The following is a 14,899-nucleotide window of genomic DNA, read 5'->3' as shown; positions in this document are numbered from 1 at the left end:
CAGTGGTCCGCTGGCCCTGCAGGATGCGTGAGCCACCCAAAGGGCCCCAGGGGTTCCTCTGGCCAACCAGGGTGCCCCTGAGTTGTCCAGCCAGTGCCCCCAGGGCCTCCCCACAGAGCGCTGTGTCCAGTAACTCGCGTGTTTTCATGCCATCCGTCCACGCCGCGGCCTTTGCTGCTGCAGGCCTGGAACCTGGGCGGTTTGCCCCCCACAGGTCACATCGTGACGCAAGTTTTGATCTCAAATGTTTTAAAAGAGGGAAAAGGCACATCTGTGGAGCCACAGTCTTGGGAGCGCGCTGCAGGGCCGTGTCACCGACACGCCTGTGGGTGTTTCCATCTCTTCCCTCCAGCAGAAGTGAAGCCAGACACAAAGCCCAAACTTGGGGAGCAGGGACCCCAGATCCTCGGTGTCCAGAGGGTTTACATCCAGACGCGGGAGGAGAAGCGCGTCAGCCTGACTGTGGGCAGCAGGGCCTACCTGCTGCCCAACACGTCGCTGGTGGTCAGGTGCCCCGTGAGAAGGTTCCAGAAGTCGCTGATCCGGTGGGAGAAGGACGGCCGCTGCCTGCACAGCTCCGCGCGCCTGGGTGTCACCAGGGCCGGCGCCCTGAGGATCCAGGGGCTAGCGGCCCCCGACACGGGCACGTACCAGTGCGTGGCCGGCCCAGCCCGGGACTCGCTCGTGCTCAAGCTCATCGGCACTGACAACCGGCTTGTGGCGCCGCCAGAGCCCAGCGGGGGCGGCCCGGGGGACCCCCGTCCTGACGCCGATTCTCTGGGGGCCACGTGGCACCAAATGAGGCAGATGTGGAGGAGCAGAAACGAGCTCAACCCGGATGCTGGGCAGGCTGGGCGGCCACCTCTCCTGCGGGCCCTGCTGGGCGGCTGCCCCAGTTCTGCAGAGGCCTCGGCCCCTGGGGGACTCCTGGACATGCAGTTTGAGGCCGCGCTCAAGCAGGGCGCCTACAGCATGGACGCCGCCCAGTTCGACGATCTGATCAGAAACATGAGCCGGCTCCTGGAGACCGGGGAGGTCAGCGACGACCTGGCCTCCCAGCTCATCTACCAGCTGGTGGCCAGCCTGGCCCCCGCACCGCCTGCCCGCCTGCCCCAGGGGGACAGCCAGGAAGAAGTGCCGCCCGCCGCCCAGCTGAGGGGCAGTGCCACCAGTGTGCCCCAGAGCCTGCGCAGGGGACACTGGGGCAGCCCGGCCCACAGGCCGAAGGCGCCTGTGCTGAGGCGGTCACGCCAGGGCCCCTCCATCACCTTCGGCAGGACCGTCCACTCCAGGATTGGAGGCACGGTATACATCACGGAGGCCACGCGGGTCATCAGCCTCCTGTGCGAGCTGGCCACCCCCGGTGAGGCCACCTACGCCTGGACAAAGGACGGAGCAGCGCTGCAGTCCTCCAGGAAGTAAGTCCCGCAGAGCAGCCATCCCTGCTGCCCCGTCCTTGGGAAGCGCTTCACATTCCTTCTCGCAGTGTTGTCAGCAGGGCTTGCAAGGCGACGCCGGGCGTGCAGCTGTCTGCACGGGCACCGTGTGTCCAGGCATCTGCGTCCTCCCAGGGCCGCCATGCGGGTCATGCAGCTAGCCCGGCCCACACCGGCACAGGGCTTCCCCGTGCCCTCTCAGGCCTCACGTCCAGGCGCTCACGGCAGCCCCATGGGTGTGGGGTGGGCCAGCAGCTCTGAGAGGGCCCCCACGCATCCAACACCAGTGGGAACGAGTGTGCTGGACACCCCCCGGGCGCCGGAGACACACAGACGGTGGCCTGGAAGGAGGGTGTGGGTGACGTCTGGGTCGCCCGATCTCTGTGTTTGTTGCAAAATCCATCTAATCCAAAGGATAAAGATGAAAACTTTTGGGGATATTGGGACATTTTGACACTATGGAGCCACGGTTGCTTTGCTGTGATTGCTGTGTAATGGCCACGCTCCGTCACTTGGCTCGGACCTGGGCGGAGACACAGCCCCGCATCCGACAGGCTGCGGCCTGCAGGCCCCGGCTCTTGCTGCTTTCATTCCGCGTGGAGGGCTCGGCCGCGCGGTCTGCCTCTAGGGAGCGTTTAAATCAGCAACAAAACAGCAGATGTTAGGTTGTTTTTCAGAACAGAAGGTCCTTAAAAAATGTCAGTTTTATTTTTATCCTGTCTTTCGGGCAGCGGCCTAACTATGTGAAATATCACAAGAAATCTCGGTAAAAGTCAGTGCTTTATAATACTAGGCGGTGACATCGAATCAAAAGGTGGGAAGTGCCAGGTGTCCCACGCTGGAGCTCTGCACAGCCGTGCGGCCCCCGAACCTCCGCCCTCGGACCCTTTTCCACCTGGGAGTGACCGGGCCCGAGGCGCTCCAGTAACTGAGCCCGTGGTTCAGGTTTATCGTGTTGGAAATTAATATGAAGAACCATCCTAAAAACCTGTTTATTCGTCCATTTAAAAAATACAGTCCTACGCCCGTGACGTTTCTCACGAATAACAGGACTTTTGCAGAGCGGTATTTCCCAAAACAGCCTCCTGGCACCGTCGCTTCACGCCCGCGAGCGCCGCTTGCAGTCCGGTTTACCCCCAGCGGGCCCCGCCCGTGCCCCTGCGTTGGGTCTGAGCGAGGGGGCGGCAGTTGCAGGTCATGAAGGAAGTGTGGCCTCGTGCACGTGGTCATTGCAAAAGCAGGACGCTCTGGTGGTCGTGGATTTTCTCCCTTCGTCCTGTGCTGCACTGGGCAGGCCGTGGGCTCTGGAAGCCGGGCTGAGGCCTGGGCCTGCTGCGCCTGCACAGCTGAACAGTCTTGGCGCGGCTGGGCTTGCGCTCGAGCGGGGCCACAGCAGCCAGGGAGAATGTGGCTCTTCAGTGTCACTGGGACTGTCTGGGTGGAGCTGACGCCCTTCCCGGCGCCAACGCACTCAGCCATGCCGCACAGAAGGCGCCTCTGTCCTGGGCCGCGCCCCGCGCCGGTCAGTGAGGCAGACGCTGGATGGCCACACAACAGGCGGTCAGACTGGACAGAAACCCAGGAACCCCAGGTCCCTCCGGGGGCTCTTGGCCAAGAGGGGCACAGAGAGCGCCGGGGTCTCGGGGCTGCTGGTCTGTGCAGGAAACATGGAAGCCACGTAGGCCAGTCTGGGCTCCCCAGCAGCTCCACGCTGGGCAGGGCATCAGGTTGGGAAGTTCCGACGCCTGGGGAAGGACACCAGCACCCCAGAATTCTGATTTTCTCTCGAAACCTTAGCTTAGCATCAGTAACTAGTGTGTCTATTGTTTTCCTTGACCTGGCCGGCTCATTCTGTTCATTTAAAAAAAACCTGCCATGTACCCAAATCTGTAATCAGGTGTGCGCTCCTGTCACATTAGATTCTGGGACAAAAGTGGCCGCTTGGGGGCTTCCCCGGTGGCACAGCGGTTGAGCGCTGGGTTGCAAGGCTGCCCGCAGCCTCTGCAGCGCCAGCTCGATCGCTGGCCATGGGCGAGGGTCCCACATGGCGCGCAGACCTCTCCTGCCGCCCGCTGCTCCCCTCAGCAGTGTCCTTCGGTCCTTCTGCCTGCTCTGCTCCCCGCTCTGGCTCTGGTGAATTCTCTCACCCTCCCGCGCTTCTGACTATACCCAGTGCTTGAATAAATAAATAAATAAATAAATAAATAAATAAATAAATAAATAAGTAAATGAAAATGTTTTTTAAAAAACAAGATTCCTTAGAGGGAATTCATAAAAAAAAATATATGCTTTAAAAAAAAAGTGGCCGCCTGGCATCCCAGACCGTACTGGTGGGGGTGCCCTCTAGGCACACACGCTCACCCGGGCACACACTCATACTCACACGCCCTAGAGAGAGCAGCAGGTGGCGTGAGGGCCGAGGGGACCCTGGTGCTCCCCAGCCTGGGACAGGCCGGCGAGGCCCAAGCCCGTGGGAGGTGGGGGGCTGGGCTCCGCATTCTCACCCACTGAGCCACCAAAATAAGGGGTTTGCAGCTTGTCCTTTAGAGAAGGCGGACGGCGAAGCCAAGCCCAGTGCACAGAGTCGCCAGGGTCTCCACGCCTGCCGCTGCCCTGCGGGGTCTAAACCCAGAGCGGGGTCCCTCAGTCCTGCAGGGGCTACACCATCCAGCACTGGCGCCTGGCCAGAGCCCGGGGTCCCGGCCGCCCACGGCTGGGCTGCGCAATGTCCTCCTCTGACTTGCCGTGGCCCTGAGTCGACGCGGACCCTCCTTGCTGTCTGTCCTGCAGGATAACCTGGGACGGGAAGGGGAAGATGCAGATACGGGACCCGACAAGGGCAGAAGAGGGGGTGTATGGGTGCTCCGTGGCCAGCCCTCTCGGCTCAGATGCAGAAAGCTCCCCCGTGCTGTTCGCAGGTAAGCCTGGGCTTGGGGCAGCACAGGGCACCCCACTGCCAGAGCAGGGTCTCTGGGCCCCCCTGCGGTGCGGGTGGAGGCAGGGCAGCGTGGCCTGTGAGGCTGGTGCTGAGGGCCGCGCCTTCTGAGGGACCCTCCGGTGAACGCCTTTCCGAGCATCGGAGCTTGCTGGACAGTTTACTGCAAGGCGTGCAAGCTCGGGCCGTCCCCTGGGGCGGCCCCGCCTCCTCCTCAGCCTCGGGTGCAGGAGCCCTTCAGGAAGCCATGACTTCCACTCTCTCCCAAGAGGAGGTGGCGCCCTGCGGCTCTGGCTTCCGGCTCGCGGGAGGACCTGCGGGGGTGTGTTGGGGGAGCCGGGCGCCTGCCACCCCTTAACAGGGCGTGGGGGCCCCTTGACTTCAAGGATCCCGGTCTGAGGGTGGACTCCAAGCCCCCCACACACACTCCCAAGGAGGCTTCAGCCTCGCCCGGCCGGCTTGTCCCTCCTGCGAGCTCCCTTTTTCCAAAAAACAGCGCCTCTGGACTTCCTGGGGGGGCTAAACACCCCCCAGCAGCCGAAAGTCTCCCCTAGTCCATCCAGAACAGTCCACGCCAGGCAGGCTGGTCAGGCCCTCAGAGGACGACCTCCTCACGCCCGCCCACATGTCTCTGACACTGGCCCAGCGCGGAGCCGTGCGCTCTCCACAGCTGCCTCCCAGCACATGGCAACCACGCCGGGGCAGGCGCAGGGCAGGAGAGCAGGCTCCTCCGGGCTCCTCTGGGGCTCAGACCCTTCGGGAGCTCGGCCCTGGCTCACAGGAGACACCTGAGAGGCCGCCTAGTGCCCACAGCCCTGCAGTGCTGGGAGAGTGGCCCGGGGCGAGCGGGCACCATCAGCATCCCCAGCTCCAGCACACATGCGCCGCGGCGCCTTCACACGCTGACGCTCAGGGCCGTGGTTCTGGAAATCCAGGCATGAAACAACCCCGAGTCTCTGTGCCCTTGTCAGGTCACCTGGTCCTGGGATGCCAGGTTCTGCTCTGCCCCACAAGGGCCTCGGGGCCCGTCCCACCTGCCTGCCCCCCCTCCCCCACTCCCCGAGCTGCCGAACCTTGTGGACGAGGGACTGACCCTCTGTTTCGGGTAGAAAATTCTCTCAGCCCGTGTGTGGCTGCTGCAGTGGAGTCTCTGGACACCATGCCACGCCCTCCGTCCACTCGCCTGCCTGTCTGTGCACCCGTCCATTCACCCCCCCCACCTGTCCACTCGCCCACACAGCACGCACACGTCCATCTGTTCACCCACGTGCCCGTCTGTCCATATACGTGCCACCCCTCCGTCCACTGCCCCTGCCCGGCCCGCATCTGCCCGCGGCCCCCAGGCTGTGCCGGCGGGTCCAGGCTCCACACAGGTGCAGATGCAGCTCGGTTTCCAGGAGCAGCAGCTTGGCCCTAATGTTGTCTCCTGCTCCCTTTGAATTAAGAGGCGCCTGTCATCTTGTCTATTGAAAGAAACACCAGCAGCCCGGAGCCCGGCCGGCTGACCGTTGTGGTTGGAGGCATCGTGGAGGTGGCCCCGGGAGCCAACGTGACCATCCAGTGTCCTGTGCGAGGTGAGGGGGCCTGGGGCAGCGGATCGGCCTCCTGCCACGATGGGGCACCCCGAGGCAGAGACCGGCCAGTCCCTCGGGCTAGGACCTGACCACTTGCTCAGCGGTGCTCACGGGGGCAGACGCACGCAGGGAGGTGGTGGCAGAGTGCAGGGGCTGGTCAGCCTCCCTGTGGACGTAGCCAGCCGGGCCCCGGCCATCCATCCGGGCCTGGGCTTGGTGAGTGGTGTCTGGGCGCTGTCGGCTGCACTGCTCACTCAGACGCAGACGCGCCTCCCTCCGGCCACTCCGCCTCCTCCATGGCCTGATCCGCTGGCCAGCCGGCCCGCCCCCTGGGCACAGAGACTCCGTCTACACAGGCCCATACAGCCCAGCCCGGAGCTGGGCGCTGCCCGCCGTGGACTCTAGGGGCCGGGGTCGTTCTCGAGGCTGCTGGCGGAGGGGAGAGCCTCTCTTTTGAGGTGCCTTGTCCCTGCAGTTTGCTGGCATCACCTCCACTCTTTGCAGAGCTGACTCTAGGGGCTCCCAAGTTTCAGGGGGCTCCTGTGGTTGCGGCCCCTCAAGACAGGTGCTGCCCAGCTCTGTTTCGGGGGGAGGCTACAGAGGAACTCGGGACCACAGACCGTCCAGCCACTGCCGTTGGCTTCCACACTCTGAGAGACCGGCGGCTGGTGAGGTCACGCTCCGGGGCGAGGCTGTGTTCGGGGATTTGGCCGCATGATCTTGTGCCACAAAGACCTCCTCAAAACCCAGCCCCGCAAGGGCATCGTCAAGCCTGGTCGCAGAGGCTCCTGATGCAGCCAGACATCGGCGAAATCGCGCTTCCCTGCGTTAGCCCTGAAGCCCCCCAACAGGGAAATGCTTTTAACTTTGTGTCCTCTGCTCCCCACGGCCCTGGCGTCTCCGCCTCCCAGGCTTTCTTGGCTGCCACGGGCTCGGGGCCAGGCCCCGCGGGGCAGGCGGCCCTTCCCGAGGCGCAGAGCTCACCCTGTGGGTGGAGGCTTTCCAGCAGGTGTGAGCGTTCGGAGTCCCGGACACCTCCAGGCCCTGAGCGAAGGCACAGCTGGTTGGGTGCCCTGTGACCCAGATTCCAGTCTGCTGCTTTGGTTCTTAAAAATAATCCCAGTGAGTAAAAACCCGCATGCGCAGAAATGTTCCTTCCACGCTGTACGTGTTGCAGAAAATGGAAGGAGCTTCAGTTTCCAGAAACGAGGCGATCGTACAGTCTGCGCAGCCGCCAGCCGATATTGATGAGTCCCGCGTCTGGAGCGGTTCTGCGCCTTCGCCACGGGGGCAGCTCGCGGCTGTCCCTTCCTCTGTGTCCAGGCCCTTCACTCCCGCACTCCACTGTTGAGAACCCTCTCGCCCCGGATGTGTCCCAAAGGGTCAGCTCAGGGCTCCCCCGGGACCCTGTCCCTCTCCCAGCCTGCACCAGGCAGCTCCAGCTGCGACCCCAGAGCCCCTTCTCGACCAGGTTTCTCAGGGTGCTCTTACACCCCCACGTGAGACCCCGCGGGCAGTATGCGGGCCCCTCTGAGCGGCGGCCACACTACAGCTGAGTCTGGGCCACGCCGCAGGCAACGTATTAACTTGGAGACTCAGAAACTTGGTGGAGCTAGAAACAGGATGTCTTCAGCCTGATGGCGACACCCAGGAGCCAGAAGCGTCGGCCTTGCTGGCGACGGACCCCGTGACCCCGCCTGAGGCCCGTGAGCTGGGCGCCCGCTGTGCTCCGTGCTGCTGCCGAGGCCTGTGGTGCCCATGCCCAGCTGGCAGCTCCGGTGCAGGATGGGGAGGCCGCCGGCACCAAGTCCAGGTGCTGACCGCTGGCAGAAGCACATCCAGGAACCGTCCAGACACCATCGAGGGAGCCGCCTGCACAGGGCCAAGTGTCCGTCACCTGGCCGAGCCAGGGTGGCCGCAGAGCGCCGGGACAGAGCCTGCTTCCATCCCGCGGGGACCGTGAGGTGCCCAGCCCAGCTCGGGGCCTACACGAGGTGCCCCGCGCGCGACTGAGGCGGTCCAGGCACACTGCGCAGGTGTGAGCGCTCGGCGCAAGGGTGGGAAGTGAGGGACGTCCGCTGTGGCAGGAATACCCAAGAGACCTGGGACCGGCACAAGCCCTCAGGGACAGGGCAGCTGTCCCAGACGGCACCCTCCTCGGTCAGAGGGGCAGTAACAGCGGGCGCTGTGGGGGGAACGGGGCCGTCTGGTGCACCTGGTACTGCAGCCATGCTCCATGCACGTCACCTGGTGGCAGCCCCTTTGGCGGAAAGCCCTGGTCACGCCAGCCAGTGCCCGCCGCAGGAGGGGACGCCACAGCCGGTCACCACAGGCCCAGATGCCCCCCCAGATCAAGTGGGGTTCCCCTGAGTTCTGTCTTCGCCAGCCCAGCAGATGGCTGAGACGGCTCAAGATTTGGGCACAGATGTTCCATCCACCCCCAGGACCCCTGCTTCCAGGCCCCACGGTCCAAGGAAGGCCTGCATTTACCAGAAGCATCAGGGACTCCGACTGCTCCCCAAGGCCTCTGTGCCCCTGCAGGAGTGTGGGTGCCCGTCAGGTGTGGCAGCCGCCCTCTGGGGTCTGCACCCCGCAGCCCACGGCTCTCCCGCGCCTCCCAACAGCAGACTGCCCCCCTGCCGCGCAGAGCCGCAACCCCAGAGCCCCTTCTGGGGTCGCGGTTCCTGGCCCCTGCCTGCCAGCCCTGCCTGCCAGCCCATCAGTCACTCTCACTCTCCTGCTACAGAAACAGAAACCCGAACCGCCACCGCCCTATAACGTGACCAGTCCCGCCCGCAACTTGTGGTTGGAACGCGAGACTCTGCCACCCATCAGACCGCCCTGGAGTTGTTCTCAGGGCTATGCCCTGTCCCGCCTGTGCTTCTCCCATAGGTGTCCCTGCACCCAATGTGACGTGGTCCCGGACAGGAGGCCCCCTGGGCGCCGGTGCCACCGTCCTGCCCGGCGGGTCCCTGCTGCTGCAGAGCGTGTCCACCGACGACGGCGGGAGCTACATGTGCATAGCGGCCAACGCCCTGGGCACGACCTCAGCCGCCTCCGCCCTCCGCCTGCTGGGTGAGTGCCCGTGGGTGCTTCCGGAAGGGCGCCATCAGCTTGCTGTCGGGCTGGCTGAGCAGACCAGCACTGGGGTCCTGACGGTCGCTGCCGCTGCCTCTGTAGTGAGTGCTCGGCCCACGCTGACCGCTCTCCGCAGGGAGGGAACCGCCTGCAGCTGTGCTGCTGAGAGCTCAGGGGCAGCAACGTCCCCTCCAGACCAGCAGCCTCCAGTGCAGCCTTTGCCTGTTTAGCAGGGCCCCAGCCCTCAGCAAGGCCGCACGGAGCTGCTCCTGCTAGTGGGCTTCCTGCCCTGTGACCAGCACACACATGCACACGTGCACAAGAACACGTGTGCAAACAAATACACAGACTAGCACATGTGCATGCATGCACAACACACTCGCATGCACGTACACAATGTACACGTGAACACAACATGCCCACACCACATGCATACATGCACAGCATGCATAGTAACGTGCGCACACAGCATGCTCATGTGCCTGTATTGCATGGGTGTGGCACACGTGCTCTGCCATGCACTGTGTGTGGTGCACATACATGCACAGACACGGGCATGCACAGAGTCCTGCTGTGTCATGTGTGCGCGCATGGAGACTGTGGGCATGGGGCCCCCCCCAGGGAGCAGAGCCCGCCTGCTGCCCGCCCTGGCCTCGAGCACCTTCCCGTTCCCACCACTCACAGCTGCCCCAGGCCTGTCCTCTTGGGGCTCCGAGGCCGGCACTCGGGAAGCTCCCCCAGCCCACGGCCCAGCACCCAGAGCCCCCGCCCAGTGGGCCCTGATGCCATGGTCCAGCTCCTGCCCAGAGCCCCGCAGGGGAGCAGCTCAGGCCCTTGGGCCCCGGGAGTGCCTCTCCATCCTGAGCGCGAGGCTGGGCGCCCGCAGATAGCCAAAGCGCGACTCCTCAGCAGTTAGTGGCTCCTGGGCCCCCACAAGCCCGCGGGAAAGCTCGTCCGGTCCTCGCCCTCCCTGAGCGCCTGCGTGGAGGAGAGCTGGCTCCGCCTCGGCCAGCCCGTGCCCCTCACTGTCCTCAGAGCAGAGACCACCTGGCAGAGAAGCGGCACTTCCCGAGGCCCTTGGGACGCCAATGCCCCAGACACCCGAGGAGGGAACCGCAGGCAACAGCTCCAGATGGGGGCACCCTGCTCCAGGTGGGCACCCACGGGCAGGCGGGTGGCTCCTCGGCTGCTGGCCCCTCCCGGGAGGGCACCTCAGGCTGGTGTCCTGCTGAGAAATGATCGCCCTGTGTGGACACCAGCGGGGAGATTTGCTTAGGATTCTGGAATCAGGTTTTTCATTTTCCTCCTGTAACGCGTGATCCCTCACGTGGCGCGTTCACGTGGGGTCGGGGAGCTGACCAGTGTCAAGCTGGAGGAGCCGCTGCCTGGACACCTCCGCCCCCCAGGGAGCCTCTGGCAGCCCCAGCGGCCCCTCCCCCATGCGATGCTGTGCAGGGCAGGTGACACTGCCGTCCCTGCGCCTTGGCTCACGCGGCCACTGGGCCTGCCTCCACCTGCAGGGCCCTTTTGGGGGTGTGGCAACTGGACACGCTGCTCGGCTGCCTGTGGCCCCGCAGGAGCCCGCGTGCGGAGACACCAGTGCCTGACGGCTGACGGGCAGCGGGTGAGGGAGGCGCTGTGTGAGCACCTGCCGAGGCCACCAGCTGAGGTCCAGCCCTGCTGTGCCCGGGACTGCCCCTCCAGGTATGTGGCCACTACCCCCAGGCGGCCGGCGGGCTGGGGACGCGGGGCTGGACCTGGTGACGGGCTCAGCATGAGCTGCCTGAGCCTTCCGCGGCCGTGGCGGTGTGGTGGGCTGGCCAGCCGGGACAGCAGGCTTGAAAGTCACTAAGAAAGGACGTTCTGGCCTTGCGCTGGCCAGTGGCTGTGCTGCCCGGCGGTGCTGTCAAATCCCTGTACACCCTCAGCTGGCACACGGTGCATCCCTAGGCCACCTGAGGCAAAGTCAGGAATGCCTGTCCTGCGTGACAGGGGACATAAGTCAAGGGTGAAATGTCCAGCCACACTCTGCGCCACCAAACCTGACCCGCCCCGGGCCCCAGGTCTCAGCCCTGCACCTGGACACCCTCACACAGATGCCCCCTGCCTGGACAACCCTCGCCTCGGTGCCCCTCCCCTGGGCCTGCCTCACCTGGATCCCCTCTCACCTGGGCCCCTCACCTGGTGCCCACCACCTGGACCCTCCCCACCTGGACCCTGTCTTATCTGGACGCTCTCATCTTGACAACCTCTCACCTGCCCCCCACCGGGTCCCCCCCACCTCGACCTCCTCTCACCTAGGCCCCCGCTCACCTGGGCCTCCTCTCTCCGAGAACCCTTTGCCCACTTGAATCTATCCCTGTGCGGAGTCTCAGCCACCTCTGTCTCCTGTGTCTCCTCCCGATGGGTGTCTCCTCAAGCCCTTGACTCCATAAACTGAGCCAACAGAGAAGCCCCGGTGATCCACGTCACCCGTCTTGAAGCTTCTCGCTGCTCTTAGGACCGAGCTTGGCTTCCTGCCTGGTGTCTGTGGCGTCCGCCTGCGGGGCCTGAAGTGGTGCCTCGTGCTCGGGGTGCCCAGCGGCATTTGCTGACTGGATAAGTGAGGGGACAGAGGCGCTCCAGGACGGGCCTCCCTCGGGCCCCGCAGTGCCGCCCTCGCGTGCCTCACGTGCCCCTCCATCCCTCAGGAGAGGCTCCGGTCCTGCCCCTCTCTTGGCCCGCGGGCCCAACCCCCCCACCCGCCTGCAGCCCCTGAGCCCCTGCTCTCGTTCCAGGTGGGTGGCGGGCGCCTGGTCCGCCTGCTCGGCCACCTGCGGCAGCGGGGTGCACAGGCGGCAGGTGACGTGCCAGCGCCGGGCAGCCCGAGGGACCATGCAGGTGACAGCTCCCCGCGCATGCGCCTCCAGGCCCAGGCCTCTCGGCAGAAGGCCGTGCTCCAGCGCCCCCTGTGCCCCATGGGGCAGGCACCCAGTGGCCCAGGTAGGTTCACACCTCCTCGGGCGTGTGAGCGCACCTGCCCCTGCGTGCCTGTGGCCCCCCCAGCCCCAGTCCACTGGACCCTCCCCGGGGGCCTCCCAGCTGCAGCCAAGCGCCACAGTTTAGCCTGTTCTTCTGTCTGTCTGTGCACCACGGGTGAGTGTTGAGAGTGTATTTGTCTATTTCCTGATGACATTTCTCTTCTATCATCACCCCCTTCAGCCCCATCCGTGTTGTTGCAAATGGCAACAACAAATCTTTTGACAAAGATTTTGTCACTTTTTATAGCTGCGTAGTATTCCCCTGTGTGTAGATACCACCTCTTCACCCGCCCACCTGTCGCTGGGCATTCAGGCTATTTCCGTGGCTGCCATTCTGCCTCCAACCCAGTCTCCACCCTGCAGCCAGGGCAGCCTTTTCCAAAATGCCAGTTGGGCACCATAAGAAGTGCTGCGATGACCCGAGAGTTCCAGAAGTCCCTTCATAATAAGTCTGTGCGTTCTTGGATAAACACCTAGAGTGGAATTGCTGGGTCAGCCATTTTTTGATATTTTTGAGACACCTCCGAGCCGTGTCCACGGGGCTGGCCCATCTCCATGCCCGCCACAGCGCACGAGGCGCCGCTCTCCTCACACCCGCACCAGCACTGCGGTCTCGGCTCCCGTGATGGCCGGTCCTGCGGGAGCACGGTGGCCCTGGCACGAGCCGCGTGTGTCTGCACTATGGCCCCTGCCTTCCTGCGCGAGCTGTTCAGGGCTCTCCATCCGCGTTCTGTTGTGCTCTGCGCAGGGGAGAGCAGACGGGGTGTCCAGGCTGTGGGCTCTGGGGAAGGGCTGTGTGGCCCTTGGGCTGCGCCCCCGCCTGGACCCACAGGGCAGCTCTCCGGTGCTGCTGGCCTGAGAGGTGCCTCTGGGGGCCGCCGGCTCACGGGGCTCCCACCTGTGCTTTGTTCCAGTGCCCCAGACAGTGCCTGGGCCGCGCTGGGAGGCGGCCACCAGAGCGAGTCCCCTGTCCACCCCACAACGCATCTGACTCGGGCTGCGGCGCCCCCAGGAGGTACCTACCCCGCCCTTGGGCAGCTCCCAGCCCCCATAGGCTCCGCGCAGTGGCGATACCTGCTAAGTCGTGACTCCTTACCGGCCCTTCTGCTGGCGGGCACTGCTCTGCAGTCCCCCTGGCCAGCTACTGTTTGTGGTCATGTGTAACCGGGAGTTGACCCCCAGCTGGAGACGCCCCAAGAGGAAAAACAGGGTGCTGGGATTAGGCAGCACAGTTTCCCTACAAGGCCGGAGCGGCCGGAACGATTGCCTTTGGGTTCAGCTCCGTCCCCCGGTCCTGTGCCCCTTGTCTGCCTGGACCTGCTTGCTGGTTGCGGCAGAGCTCGGCAGGGGGTGAGACACGCTCTTGTCTTGCTCAGGCGCTTGAGCAAGAAAGGCCTTCCTCTCCCTGTGTAAGGCCTGAGCCGCGGGCGGTTCGGGTGGGGCAGCTCTGTTCCCGGGGCCCGCGTGCCCGACTCCTTCCTCCGGAGACCAGGCCCCTGACAGCCAGGGCCCCGTGCGCCCCCACGCACCTGCCGCCTGGTCTGCAGAACAGGCCCGGGTTGTCCGCGAGGCGTCACCCGGGGGAAGTTCCGACTCCCGCTGAGTGAGAAGCGCCGGGGCTTCCTGGACAGATGCGCACGGCAGCCGGAGCCTGGGCGCGGCCAGCTGCCTGGGGAGCAGCCGGCTCCCCCCTCGCGCCCGCGGGTCTCCTGCCTGGCCCTCAGACTCGCCAGCTCGGTTCCGGGACCGATTTCCTCCCCTTCATTGTGGGGTCACGCCTCATCCCCTGCCAAGGGGCGCCTGCCTGCCCCGGTCAGGCCCCGCCCGGCCCCCAAGCGTAGGGCGGCTGCGTGTCCCCCAGCGGTGCTGCCCGCTCCCACCACGGCCCTCGCTGGTCAGGCTTGCAAAGGCGCTGCCAACCTGATGGAGAGAGACGCGCGCGTAGCTCGTTGCAGTCCCACGTGGCAGGCGCCTTTTTACACATTTTTGGCTCTTTGCGTGTTTCTCAAACCCGCTCTCCGGTGTCCACCCTCCCCCTCATCTGGCCAAGCCTGGCCCTCCGCTGAGGACACCTCCCGCCCCTCCACCCACCACGCTCCGGCCGCCGGCCCACACCACCCGCCGCCAGGGCCTTCGCTCCCAAACGCGCATCTGGACACGCCGGCCCCGGCCCGCTGATGAGAGCCAGCCTCGGGCTCCGTGTGCCCAGGGTCCACGCCCTGGCCTGCAGCGCCGCGTGTCCAGGCCTGGCCGCCGCCCCCCCTTGCCGGGCCCCGCACTCTGCCCTGTGGCCACCAGGCGTGCCGCTGCCCCCGTTGCGCCACCCACCTCCGCAGCACAGCAGGAGGAGCAGAGCAGAGCAGAGAAGGCGCGGGCTGGAGGCTCGAGCTGCTCAGATGGGGCTTTCGTGAAAGAAAGGAAACGGCAGGGCCCCCCGCAGCACGCCCTGGGGCACGGCGCATTAGGACCGGTCCTGGGCGGTGTCCAGGGAGGCCCCGCGGGCCCGGGAAGCTGCGAGCACGGTGGGCGCCGGCTTGTCCCGGGCCGCGGGGACCTGCTCTCCATCCTCCTCCTCTGCTTTCCTTCCAGACCCGCCCTCCCCGGGAACTGCTCCGCGGGGGCCCGCGAGGCCTGCTGGCGGCCGGGCCCCTGGAGGCCCTGCGGCGCGGCCTGCGGCCGGGGCGTCCAGTCTCGCGCCATCCGCTGTGTCCACGCCAGGAGCTGCGTGCCCGTGGCCCGGCGGCACTGCCTGCAGACGGAGAAGCCCGCCTCCTGGCGGCCCTGCCTGGGGCTCCCCTGTGACAGCAGGCACCCCCCGCAGGAGCCACCGCGGCCCCCGGCCTGGTCCTGACCTGC

The 14,899-nt window shown here is 65.5% G+C and overlaps 1 protein-coding gene across 1 annotated transcript in view; it reads left to right on the top strand.

The window, feature by feature from the left end:
- ADAMTSL3 (ADAMTS like 3) overlaps positions 1 to 14,894 on the top strand; it is a gene marked incomplete at both ends in the record, with an annotated part of 71,956 nt that extends 57,062 nt beyond the window's left edge. Inside the window, 9 exons of the mRNA XM_084254108.1 lie at positions 356 to 1,418; positions 4,227 to 4,354; positions 5,817 to 6,013; positions 7,498 to 7,651; positions 8,838 to 9,020; positions 10,601 to 10,727; positions 11,801 to 11,903; positions 11,990 to 12,005; positions 14,380 to 14,894. Of these exons, the coding sequence (XP_084110234.1) occupies positions 356 to 1,418; positions 4,227 to 4,354; positions 5,817 to 6,013; positions 7,498 to 7,651; positions 8,838 to 9,020; positions 10,601 to 10,727; positions 11,801 to 11,903; positions 11,990 to 12,005; positions 14,380 to 14,894 (2,486 nt within the window). The remainder of the gene's footprint in view (positions 1 to 355; positions 1,419 to 4,226; positions 4,355 to 5,816; positions 6,014 to 7,497; positions 7,652 to 8,837; positions 9,021 to 10,600; positions 10,728 to 11,800; positions 11,904 to 11,989; positions 12,006 to 14,379) is intronic.
- Positions 14,895 to 14,899: the final 5 nt, after the last annotated feature.

The sequence above is a fragment of the Talpa europaea genome (assembly GCF_964194135.1).
Source record: "Talpa europaea genome assembly, chromosome: 14".
NCBI classification, from domain to species: domain Eukaryota; kingdom Metazoa; phylum Chordata; class Mammalia; order Eulipotyphla; family Talpidae; genus Talpa; species Talpa europaea.
Note: the sequence above shows the minus strand (reverse complement) of the source record. Positions and strands in the feature narration are given on the sequence as shown.